Consider the following 12,201-nt stretch of genomic DNA (forward strand, 5'->3'; position numbering starts at 1 on the left):
GACTAATGACCACTCTACTTCGCGGCGTTGCTTCGGAATTAAGAGTACAGCAAGAGACCCTGCGGTCGCTCTTTGTTCTTAAAGCTTCCGGTCACGGAAGTGTATGGTCATACCGCTTTGTCCATCAATAAATCAGTCGCCCATTATTATTATTTTTGCAGAACTGGGGACCATTTGTTCCTTTTTTTTTAAAAGCCGGTCGCTTCCTGGTAGTGGACTTTTGACGGCGAAGGTCTACAAGTGCAACTTTTCTGCTCCTTTTTTGCATCAGCTCACCGCCCCGAAGCTGCAAAAGTGCAACAGTCTTGTTTCTTTCTCCACTCCCCCAGACTGTTGGATTGTTGTCTCAAAAATTCCCTTATTCCTTGCTCGTCCTAGCCTAACAGCTCTATCGACTATAAACTCGTGAAAATGTTTGTCTCTCAAAGATTTTCGTCTGTCTGAAACTCTCGAGACAGACTTCTTCAAGTCTCTCTCAAGTTTTATAGACCACCCCATCATTTTTAGCTGGACGACTTCTCAGCACTTTCTAGGCTGGGAATAGGCCTTTCCTCCGGTTGAAATTGGTTGGAACACTAAAGGGTCTTGTTTACTGTCCTTGCGTGCTGGTTCCTGCGCCCGGGGACATCAACCCCTTCTATATTCGAAGGCCCCCGTGGCATACAGCGACCTGCCGTGTTACTCTATAAACATGGCTAACATGGCCATGGTTATTCCCTTGGCGCAGAAATCCTCCAGCAGTTCTCTTGTCGGTCAAAATGGTGAGCATCTTCCTACTAAGACAACAATGGTTCACTCTAGCGATACCCACTTTCTGCATTGCTTTCAAGCTGACGTACGTCAGGTTTTGTGACAGAAAGAGCACACCTTAAAGGTTCATTGGCAGAATCTGAGCCAATGTACTCTGAGCTACCCCCGAACTTTGGGGAGGTGGTGGAAGGAATCTATCGCAGCGCGTTTCCCAGCCCTTGGAATCTTCCCGCGCTCGAGAACCTGGGTCTAAAGACTATAATGTCAGTGGCTTTTCCATACGTCGCGCGGACTATGTGTTAACATGCAACATAGCACCCTCGTCGAAGAACCGTACAGCGTGAGTCATATGAGTTTTCTTCGTGAGAATGGGATCGCGCACTTTCGCATTATCGTTCAAGCAAACAAGGATCCGGAAGAGAAGACCCCTGATCATGTAATCAATGGTATCCTCGAAATTCTTCTTAACAAGGCCAATCATCCGATCCTTATTCATTGCAACAAGGGAAAGGTATGTGTAGGATTCTTTGCGTTATGTATCTGCTCTAATTGATTATCTATAGCATCGTACTGGCTGCGTAGTGGCCTGCTTCCGAAAGGTCCAAGGTTGGAACTTGCGCGATGTTCTTGACGAATATTTAAGTTATTCCTGGCCAAAATCTAGAGCTCTAGATGAAAGGTTTATCGAAGCGTTCGATGCAACCAAACTCGACCAGGTGGCTAAGGAGTCTGGTGCCAAACTGTGGAAACCCACCGGTAGCCACAGGAATCCGGAGCCCTATATGTTGCGTTCCACATTTTGACAGGCATCTTAGTTACCCGAACCTGTTAATCATCACGACTTATGACAACTTGCTGCCCGAGAAAGAGATTTACGGGATTTTCACAAAGATCAATGCATTTACACGGAATAAAGAGCGCAAGTTTTGAGGGTTATTGTGCCTTAATAGAGCAATTGCTTTATATTTGCTATATCTGATGTCCCACCCACTTGATACTTATCGGCCAGCCCCTGGCGTTCAATCTTTAAGGGATACTGGTCTTGTTTTCGCACACATATGGCCCTTTCTATTGATTTTTAATGCCACGTGTGTTTCACCATGACCGTTCCATGCCTGAGCCGGGCAATGCCATATGTACGACTCCACTCGCATGACGTGGATATGTCCACGGTATACAGATGTTGCTAACAACATGTGGATCATAAGCTAACGGTCCTCGGGTTGCTGGTTGCTTTCTTGCTCTTTCCCTTCTAGTATATAAATCACGCATTATTGTAAATAATGATTACCTTGCCTCGCGTCTCTTAAACTTCCAATTTTGGCTATCTTCTACAGTCTGTAATAGCTCGGGTAGACTCTCCGTGCAATATATTAAGATAAACCTTATACTACTAGACCAAAGCTAGGATGTCTTCACAATTAATCGCAGAACATATCATCACTCTCTCTACCATAAGATCCTTCTACTTCAAAGACAGACGATATACATGATATAGGCATTGAAGTCGATAAGTAATCATCGGATTGATCCCACACAAGCATTTCCTCGCTCAGCAGATCTACGTATAATGAGTCGCCTGTTGATACACATTGTCTGCCGTGATCGGTTTCCCAGGAGGTATTTGGTGTTGTATGACTATACTCCAAGCAATCAAAATTGTCACTTTGGCTTTCCATTATATCAGAGTAAACCGATGTATTTTCCCCCTGAGACAATAAAATGCTTGTTTCATCTGGTCTGTATGATTCAATATCTCCGTTGGTGCCTAGATAGCAGTCTGATGTTTCTGTTTCATTGATGTCCCAGTCGTCGTGAAATTGGACATTCTCTTCGATGTTTTCCTTGGTTACGGTGTTTATCTGACGCAGCGTTTCGCTGCATGGCCTAGACATAGGCCATAATGAGCTTAGCCTTCGTGAAGCTTCTGGTTTATAGAGTTTCTTTTGGGCAATGCACCAGAGGGATGTCATTATTATAGTTTTCGGGTCCATTACATCAGGAATAGTAGATAAGTCCTCAAGCTGACAGCGTTGTGATGCTTCAAGGGCAGCAGCTTTATCTTGTAGCGATTTGTTTCGTGTAGACTTTAGGATAGAACACATAGATTTGGCAATCAGGGGTATCAATTGCGATCGTTCATTCATGGCCTATCAATGAACCGAGTCAGATCTATATGGCCGGGTACTTGGAGATAATCGGTTACTCACTTCGCGATATCTAAGACTGAATACTGAAGGAGCGATTCGAGAAAGAGACTGTAGCTTGCTCTTCTCCAGTATGGGATATTTGTAAATGCTGGGTGGGTTGTCGCGCACAAGTGTGCTGAATCCGAGGTTGAACAAGGATATGAACTCTGAGACTTGGCAGGTATCGTTGGCCAGTAGAATACTTCCAGGGGTAGAACCTTTGGAATGTCCAACAACTTCGTCGGCGCGATAAGGTCTTTCCATGCGCGGCGTGACTCCGCTATTCTCAGGCGCTGTGAATGAAGTTATACATCGCAGGGGTTGATTGCCACGACTATATATCATCGAGATACTAATTGTAGATATATGAAAAGCTGGAGCATATAAAGGAGGAACTGCATTGGCGAGCGACTCGACCAGGGCTGGTCGCTTTGATATTTCGGCTGTTACGGGCCCTCCAGGCCTTCTGCGCAATCCGAACGATAAACGAAAAGTCGTAGTGGTTTTTTCGGTCCAATGGTCACAGCTTCTAAAGAGGACCCCAAGACCTAGTTCCAACCAACACTATGTAAGTTGTTAGATGAATATTCGCTCATCGCATCAAATTTCATTCTGGACATACCTGAGAATTGCATAGTGCGTCCCCCATTTGAGAGGTAAGGATTGTCAATGGAAGGCCCAAATCCGATTCGGCGCTGACATGAATATTCAGTCTGAGCTCAGGCAGCTGGTCCACCCATATTGCACCAGAATTGAGTGCGTTCTTGAGATTCTCAACGGATCGCAGTCCTGTAGCACCTACAGGGATGAGTATTTCGACTGAGGCACGCAGGGTAAGATATAAGTCAAGTTTGGGAGAATTGAAGGTATTCGACTCCAAGTCGACCGTGTATGCCATTTTAGGCGCCCCTTCTAGTGTGGTCTGTAACCCCCATTGTCGGAACGTAGCCATGCATTACTGAAATGGTAGCGTGTAGGTTACTACCTTAAGACTAGATTCCTGAGGTGGAAACACCTGACATGGTAGTAATGCAAATTGTATAAATAAAGCCTGCGTAGTCTGTTGGCGGGATCTACTAGCTTGAACTATACTTTAACGGCACTTACTAAATTCCACAACAGTATTTTATTACATTCCGAAAGGAAAGCACTAGGATACAATAATACGAGAAAAGAAGAAGGAGAGAAAGACTAACCTCGTAGCTACTTCCATCAAATTCAAGCAGAATGTAACAATTTAATTCGCATATGCAGGAAATACCAAGTAATCTTAACTTATTCTATTGTCTATTGACGGTCTATTGACCCTTGGAGAATCACGTTGATTGGGTAGCGGCTATAAATAAGTGGCACTAAGTAACGTTGCTTATCGATAAGGATCTCACGTGAAGCTCGCATGATTACCTGTCCCAAAGCATCATCCATGTGAATATATGATGACAAGAAGTCTCGCAAGCAGCAATGCCCAGGGATGAAGCTCAAGACCTGCTCCTGGCTGACCAGAATGGAATTGACAGGCTGGAGTCTCAGTCCTTACTTCCAGAGTCCCCCAGTGAGGAGCGCGATGCGTTAACCCCTTTTGATACAACTCCCCATTCCCCGATCTCTCCTCCCACCTTATCCGATGAAACACAGCACCAGCGACAGTCCTCGTTCGCTCAACCGGTGGCCGAAGGCCAACGGCGGGCTCCCCGCACCTTAAATCGCGTTAGATTTGACCTGGACGACGACACAGACGACGAGCATCGATCGAATGGCTATCCTCGACACTCGGGAGACTCGTGGCTAGAGGGGGAAGACTACGCCCGCGGGGACAATACTCGGTCAGGAAGGAGTGCCACAGGGCAGACGGTCCCCCTTCTGACAGATATAGAAGCGCCGAGTGTCACTCTTGCAACATCCGACGACTTTTTCCCCGAAGAGCACCTTGAGAATGCAAGGCCGAGGAGTGGAATGCGAATGGCCTTCATGAATATGGCGAACAGTATCATAGGAGCTGGTATCATCGGGCAGCCTTATGCACTGCGGCAGGCAGGAATGCTGATGGGCTTAACACTTTTGGTTGCGCTTACAGTCGCAGTAGACTGGACCATTCGATTGATAGTGATCAACTCCAAATTGAGCGGCGCGGATTCATACCAGGCAACTATGCAGCACTGTTTCGGGAAAAGTGGCCTCATTGCTATATCCATTGCTCAGTGGGCATTTGCTTTCGGCGGCATGATTGCATTCTGTATCATTGTTGGCGACACCATTCCGCACGTGCTCGGCTCATTGTTCCCTTCACTTCGAGATATGTCGTTTCTGTGGCTTCTTACCGACAGACGAGCAGTAATAGTCCTTCTTGTCCTGGGTATTTCTTACCCATTGTCACTATATCGGGATATTGCCAAGGTATGTTCTTCTCGGAGTTGCAATAGCTAAATCTGACAATCATACAGCTGGCCAAAGCGTCTACTTTAGCGTTACTGAGTATGGTGGTCATTCTGGTCGCTGTGCTAACACAGGGGTTCCGTGTCCCCTCGGAATCCCGAGGAGAAGTGAAAAGCCTGATGATTGTTAATTCCGGCTTCTTCCAGGCTGTTGGAGTGATATCTTTCGGTAGGTCTCAAACAGCGTATGATACCTGAAGCATCAATCTCTTTACTAATTTTTCATAGCATTTGTCTGCCGTATGTAGTTATAAGTCTATCGAATCCCGCTTAAAGACTGACTGTACCAAAGACCACAACAGCCTCCTCATATATGGTTCTCTGAAGAAGCCGACTTTGGATCGCTTTGCGAGGGTGACCCACTACTCCACCGGAGTGTCACTCGCGATGTGCCTGACTATGGGCATCTCGGGGTTTCTTTTCTTTGGTTCCCAAACTCAAGGAAACGTGCTCAATAACTTCCCATCTGATAATATTATCGTCAATGTAGCACGGTTGTAAGTATAGCACTACATAAGCCTAGCAAATTTCCAGGTGAGCTGACGTTAGAAGTTGCCTTGGCTTGAACATGCTCACGACTTTGCCATTGGAGGCTTTTGTATGCCGTGAAGTCATGACAACCTATTACTTTTCGGATGAGCCCTTCAACATGAATCGGCATATTATTTTCACGTCGGCGCTGGTTGTGTCAGCCATGACCATGGCTTTGATTACCTGCGACCTTGGAGCGGTATTCGAACTCATCGGGGCAACAAGTGCCGCCGCTCTTGCATACATCTTTCCTCCTCTGTGCTATATCAAGCTAAGCAATGCCTCTCGAAAGGCCAAGATCCCCGCATATTTGTGCATTGTCTTTGGGATAACCGTCATGGGTGTTAGCCTACTGCAAGCAATTGCGAAAATGATCAGAAGTAAGTTGAAGACTCTAAACTAGGACCTTTTGAAACGAAATACTGATCCTGGATCCTTACCATCATAGACGAGGGCGGTGTAGGTACTTGCAGTGCTTAGCCAGGCTACCACTAAGCCTGACCTCCCACACTTATTCTAGGTCTTCGCTCAAAAAGATAATAGACTTTTCTGTTCATACCCTTCTTTGGGCTGGTGTAAATAGATGTTTCCAGCATTCAGCATATACGGTGTACTTTTACGTTCAAGGCTTGTACTAGGGAAAGCAAGCAATGTGTATTGTAACAAGGAATATATTGTCCAAAACAAACGGTATGCATGTTTTTTGCTTCACGGGACTTCACTCTTTCCCGTTTCACTCTGCGTTTGCATTGAACTTTTTGTCAGTAGCTCAAAACAATTCAACTCTTTCCTTTCTCCCCAACATCCTTTCGCTTTTCCTCTTCACCCTCCCACTCTCGCTTTCTATTTTTTGTATTCCTCTACATGTTCATAACGTTCTTTGCTATATGCCTCTTTCCTTTGCAACTCAGATAACACTGTCTCTCATCACATACATTCACTTCATTTCTCTGCTTCTTGCTCTTGCTCCTAAATCATTCACTGGGGATTCTATTACCCCTCATTTTCTTCAATTCTGTATCTGTATCTGCCTCTGTTTACATATTGTATCACTTTCTTGCTTGCATTGTCAATACCTGTTCGTAAACATGGATCAGGACAAAAAGGAGCGTCTTAGCCGGCTCCAGATGGTAAGTTTATCTGTGAATTCTTGTGTTTATGCAGCGATCATATCACCCATACTCATCTCATTTATCAACAATAGGAAGATCTGGGAACCGCCAGGCGTGAACACATCTCTACCACAGATAGCAGGAAGGTAAAAAAGGCCCGCTTAGAAGATATCGAAGCCACTCGACTGTCGAATCAGCCGGGGACAGAGGCTCAGCGTTTAGCTGAGCAGAACCGGCAACAGCTCACCGAGTGGAAGAGTAAGTGACCGTATTGCCACACACCCACGCGCCTACCACCGCTCTTGCTGATCGAACTGAAAGACGTGTTCCAAAAGCTAGGAGACACTGATGATTTAGAGAATCTCGATGAGCTCCTAAATGGTCAAAGTCACCGTCTTCAACTGAGAGCCGCTTTGCACGGATCTGGCAGTTATGACAGCGGCAGGTCTTTAAAGGCGACGGACGACTATCCTAAACCATCAGAAGCTTTGCTCTCAGCGTCTACTAGGGGTTCTAGATCACGAGGTCGAGGTGGCGGTATAGCTGGCACGAGAGGCCGTGGCGATATCAGAGCTGTAACTGTCAGGTATGTTTCCATTAAGTTATATATTGGATGGACAAAATTAATCCTGAGAAGACTTCCTTCCGGTACTTCCAACCGTGCTTCTGCTTCTAAGCCAGGGCATCACGTACAACAAGCTTCTGGCGCCCGCAAGGCATCACTAGACCCAGCTCTAGAAATAAATAACAGCGATCCTTACGGGAAAGGTCGCGGGAAACAGGCGCAGAATCAGCCACCGTATCAGTTTGGGAAGAACAGAGGAAGTAAGTAGTTACTCGCACAATTATATACCACGCGACTAACCATTGCCCACAATTTAGGTGACGAAAGGAGTCAAGTATCTACTGTTGTCAAAACTAGACGACCAATGTAAGTCATAGGCTAATTCCAGTTTCCACTTTCTGACATCCATCAGCACTGTCAACTTACCAAGGCTTCTTAGCCCTCCTGAGTGTTTTCTAGAAGAAGCCAGAAAATTACTCCAGAGGGTCTCAGAGACCGCACCTGCTACTACCCAGAATGAATCTAACCTCCCTAGTGCTCCTTCAACGGCTTCACCTCGCGAAAACCGAATGGAACAACCCATTACCACACAAAAGGCCCTTCTGTCAAACACTAAAGCTGTGGCCAGTCATGATGAACCAGCATCAGTGACTACCCTGACAATAGCGCCCCATGAGAATCCAGAGCCACAACTCAGCGCTGCCCAAGTCACTGCTGATCGAGTCATTAAAGACAACCTCAGCGAAAACGCAGAATCTACTATCGTTATCTCCAAAACTACAAGGAAGGATCAGTCTGCTTCGGAATCCGTTCTCAAAACTCCAGAGGAATCTCTTCTTGATTTGAGCAGTACACCACCCACAAAGGACTCTTTTATGAGAGACGACAACCTGATAATGAGCCCTTCGCTCCAAGAGCTGGAGGGTCTAGAATTTATGCAGAGCTTAACAAACACCCCCGGAAGCACGTCGTCCCCTATCGTCCAGAGGCCTGAATGTGAAGAGCCCTTAAAGAGTACAGCCTTTGAGGAGAAAAGCTCGGCTACTACTCAAGCTGATGAAGATGGAGCCTGCGACAAATTCCAACGTGATATAGAAATGCTCTGTAAGCTAATGGCGTCAACCTCACTCTCGGACAAGCATCGTGAAAGCTTGGAGGAATGTAAAGCAGAACTCGAGGCAAAACTCCAAAGTTTTCATCGCACACCTAGGCTAACTCCAACACACTTAGAACCTTCAACTAAAAGTCCTACTGAAGCAAGGAGCGCTTTACCTGTCTCAAAAAGTCGAAATAGTCCTAGTCTACTAAGCCGCCTTAATGGGACAGCGGCCTCGTTCATTCCAAGCAGACCCGATATGTCACCCACCCCCACTCGAACACGAGCTAGATCCGTGTCATACACGGTACATTCCTGCCATATATTTGGGAATCATCTGCTACCAGGCCAGCGTGAGAATCAGGCTGCAGTACAGCCCAAGGAAACTCACATATTTGGTGATCACATACTTCCTGGCAGACGTCAAGTAAGCGGTATGGCAAATTCCTTTCCCTCATTTTTAATATATGGCAGCAGCTACTGAGATTGCAGCCTTTTAGAGTCAAGCAGCACTCAAGTCAAGTTCAATATCCCGAGGAAAACACCAGCACTGCCAAACTTGAAGATCCCGGGGTTTGGAGGACATGAGGACCCTGTTCTAGAGTCATCCCACCCTCTTGGCGATACTCAACAGACACTTCTACATACAGGCCCAGTAAACAAGATGATTCGAAAAACAGGTGCACCGGATGATCAGTTGCAGCAGTCAGTACACGCGCCAAAGGAGAATAAAACCCCAGTGACTCGATCGACTGGGCAAGCCTTGGGTGGCCTTCAAGCTTCGATCTATGCTATTCGTGAGGAAAACAAACCCATCCGTTGAGATAAAGATCTCTCGAGGAATGACCAGTAATCTTAGTTGCTTGAAGTAAGTATACTTCGCAGCCCCTGGTCGGTTTGCTTCTCTGAAAAGGCCTTTGCCCTCAGTCTAACTCGTTGACCCCATGTGCTCGATTCTCCTGTTATTCTAGTTAGACAGTGAATGCTTGATGACGACGATGGAATGGTCCCCACCAGCTGAAATTCAAGGCAGTTCTTCTTCGGTTCCTTATTTCTTATTTATCGTTTGAAGCCCCATAAAACTCCAGGCAGCATCCATGCTTATGGCTTTTTGACAGAGTATGTATAGTACAAGCTGTGTAGTGTCCGTAGACAATCCAGTCACACAACTGCCTAAGGAGGCACGTCTTGGATGCTTTAAGCTGGAGTGAAGAGAATATAACAAAAATAACATTCATCAAGAACATTCATTACATTTAACCCGGAGCTCCTTTACCCGTACCCCAATCCTGAACGCCATGTCTTGAACTACCGATGAGATGACCTCTAACGATGCAATGAGTGGACGATCTCCCCGTAAGCATGGCTATTATTTATGTTGCCGTGTAACTATACTAAATCCGCTAGGAGTCCTATTGCGGATGTTGTTGCTGTTGGTGTGGAAGAGGCCCGTCGTTGATTTTCGGCCTCTTAGGGTCTATCGCACCACCAATGGGAGCAGGCCCGCTGCCGCCCAAAGTGGATGCATTAGTCACATCACTTAGGGGAGGTCGTTTCCCATTTAGATTTTGTGGCCCGACGCCCCGGTTTGCAGCTGTAGTATTCACAGCATTCTTGGGGTCGATGTTCGGTCTTGTTAATGGGCGGTAAGATGAGGTTGTCTGGCCTCGATTCATGGGACTGCCTATTCCGCTAGGAGCGCCGATTTTCCGATGCATATCTTGAGAAGGGTTGACGAAGTCACGGGTATTGTTGGCGGCGGGGGATACGCTGGCAAGCATGGGTTTGGAAATCGGGACGCTCTTACTGTGGTCGACGCCAGCTGTCTTGCGGATGGATGGGCTTTCTGCATGGGGGTCGAATGCCGGGGCTGCGTTTGCTTGTGGGTTGTCACGTAGGAGATCGACTGCTCGAGCTGAGAAGAATGAGGCAGATGGCATCGGTGAGCTTCCTGGTGGGAGCATGTCCTGGGTTCCGGGGTCGTTGGGATTAGGAACTTGTTCCCGTTTGATGGGCATCTGACCACTTGCACCGGGCATGGCTGTGTCTTGATTAGGTCTTGGTTGAGCTGGTGGTATTCTTCCGCTTGGAAGGTTGTGTTGCGGGTTGTGGGCGGGTGCAGCAGGGTTTGGTCTGCCATTCAGAGCAGGAGGTGGTATCTGTCTAGCGGCAGCTGCCTGGTTCGGCGGTCTTTCTGGTTTGGATGGTGTGGCAATGGCGGAATGGGGTCTTGCAGCGGCTAAGGGGTTATGCTGTTGAGGGCCCCTGTACGGGGCTGGGCCATTTTGACGGTTCAGAGGTGTTGGTGGCTGCTGAAATCTTTGGGTATCTGGGTCTATTACTATTTCATCTGGGTTTCCAGTTGCGGCGACTCCAAAGTCCGCTTCGTCAAATAAATCACCTGCGATCGTTAGTGAAATGCATGCAAGGTAGCTTGATTTATCGTTACGTACTTCCGAACTCTCCATCAGCATCAAAGGCAGTATCGGCTGAGTTACTGTTGTTCTTTCCCGCATCAGTCGGGCGAGGAGGGAGATCATCATCCTCCTGCATCGGCTTCTGTTGAACTGGTTCTTTCTTGATGGGTGCGAAATCAGGGTGTCGGTGAAGGTCATCCACGTCCCATCTTGCCTGGGAGCATGTTAGTACCTGAGTCTAGTCGAGTAATATGCCGTAGAAACACATACAGGCGCTGTCTTCACTTTCGTCACTTTCGATACGTAATCCTTATCATAAATGCAATTGCCCAGGACGTTGCCGAAGTTCCTCAATGTACGCTTTAGGGCATCTGTGGTTCCTTCTTTCTTTGCTTTTTCGAAAGCCGCAGCTTTCCCTTTACAGTTCTCAATGTGGCCGTACCCGATATCCTAACGTCGTCCAAAGTGGTTAGCGTTTGGGCACATCGGAGCATATCATTCACGCAAAAGTATACCTCATGGTAGGTCCCATCCTTTAGAGTCACCCTCACTACAACTGACAAGCCCAAGCTAATCTTCCCCGTATTTGGGCTCTCGTCAACCTGTTACAACGAGGGATTTATCAGCTGTCCGATCTCGGGCACACGCAACATAGATATGCTCCTATCAATAGAACATACGAAATCGATCTGAATTTGTTGTATCGAACTTGACCACCCATTGAAACCAAAGACCTCGTTGGCTAGGTTAATGCATTTGTCTGCAGCCAGATAATGGACTCTCTGTCCCGCGGCGCCTGGCCTAGAGGAGATGTATTCGGGGCCTAATTTCTTATCGAGCCGTGCTTGCAGTGTGGCGATCTCCCGAGCTGTATACTCATTCATGCGGCGAGGACGTTCCTCAAAGGGGTTTGCTGATGTAGTGTCTGTCGTGTTGGGCATCATGATGCATGTCGGATTGCCTCGATGTTGGTCGCCAACACTAAGACGCGTTAGCTTAGATCGGGATTAATAGCAGCGGTAGCGTAGCACACTGGGGTGGCTCACGCGGGCATTATTAAAAGATATATAAATGTTACACTAGTTAAGAAAGGGTATCATTGGTATACA

The 12,201-nt window shown here is 47.0% G+C and overlaps 5 protein-coding genes across 5 annotated transcripts; 3 read left to right on the forward strand and 2 right to left on the reverse strand.

Annotated features, from left to right (window-relative positions):
- The first annotated feature begins 550 nt into the window (after positions 1 to 550).
- F9C07_1410641 (tyrosine phosphatase family protein) lies at positions 551 to 1,862 on the forward strand. Its single transcript, XM_041290932.2, has 4 exons — positions 551 to 761; positions 845 to 1,013; positions 1,066 to 1,261; positions 1,314 to 1,862. Exons 1-4 carry the CDS (start codon positions 692 to 694, stop codon positions 1,551 to 1,553), a joined length of 675 nt encoding a protein of 224 aa, XP_041144634.1. The 5' UTR covers positions 551 to 691; the 3' UTR covers positions 1,554 to 1,862.
- Positions 1,863 to 2,544: 682 nt separating this feature from the next.
- Positions 2,545 to 3,284, reverse strand: F9C07_5029 (uncharacterized protein; the record flags this gene model as incomplete). The annotated part of the gene is given in 4 exon segments (XM_071511297.1): positions 2,545 to 2,637; positions 2,780 to 2,806; positions 2,961 to 3,232; positions 3,251 to 3,284. The coding sequence occupies 4 exon segments, from the start codon at positions 3,282 to 3,284 to the stop codon at positions 2,545 to 2,547; spliced, it is 426 nt and encodes a 141-aa protein (XP_071365042.1).
- Positions 3,285 to 4,400: 1,116 nt separating this feature from the next.
- F9C07_5030 (putative amino acid transporter) lies at positions 4,401 to 6,305 on the forward strand (the record flags this gene model as incomplete). Its single annotated transcript, XM_041290909.2, has 5 exons — positions 4,401 to 5,333; positions 5,381 to 5,540; positions 5,600 to 5,611; positions 5,664 to 5,868; positions 5,924 to 6,305. The coding sequence occupies 5 exons, from the start codon at positions 4,401 to 4,403 to the stop codon at positions 6,303 to 6,305; spliced, it is 1,692 nt and encodes a 563-aa protein (XP_041144636.2).
- Positions 6,306 to 6,990: 685 nt separating this feature from the next.
- On the forward strand, positions 6,991 to 8,887 carry F9C07_2230897 (uncharacterized protein; the record flags this gene model as incomplete). Its single annotated transcript, XM_071509873.1, has 7 exons — positions 6,991 to 7,032; positions 7,107 to 7,272; positions 7,336 to 7,600; positions 7,652 to 7,839; positions 7,897 to 7,945; positions 7,992 to 8,740; positions 8,826 to 8,887. 7 exons carry the CDS (start codon positions 6,991 to 6,993, stop codon positions 8,885 to 8,887), a joined length of 1,521 nt encoding a protein of 506 aa, XP_071365043.1.
- Positions 8,888 to 10,087: 1,200 nt separating this feature from the next.
- F9C07_5032 (DNA repair and recombination protein radC) lies at positions 10,088 to 12,146 on the reverse strand (the record flags this gene model as incomplete). The annotated part of the gene is made up of 6 exons (XM_071511298.1): positions 10,088 to 11,076; positions 11,129 to 11,306; positions 11,363 to 11,542; positions 11,608 to 11,694; positions 11,773 to 12,073; positions 12,139 to 12,146. The coding sequence occupies 6 exons, from the start codon at positions 12,144 to 12,146 to the stop codon at positions 10,088 to 10,090; spliced, it is 1,743 nt and encodes a 580-aa protein (XP_071365044.1).
- Between the last annotated feature and the right edge of the window lie 55 nt (positions 12,147 to 12,201).

The sequence above is a fragment of the Aspergillus flavus genome, chromosome 3, assembly GCF_009017415.1.
Source record: "Aspergillus flavus chromosome 3, complete sequence".
Taxonomy (NCBI): Eukaryota; Fungi; Ascomycota; class Eurotiomycetes; order Eurotiales; family Aspergillaceae; genus Aspergillus; species Aspergillus flavus.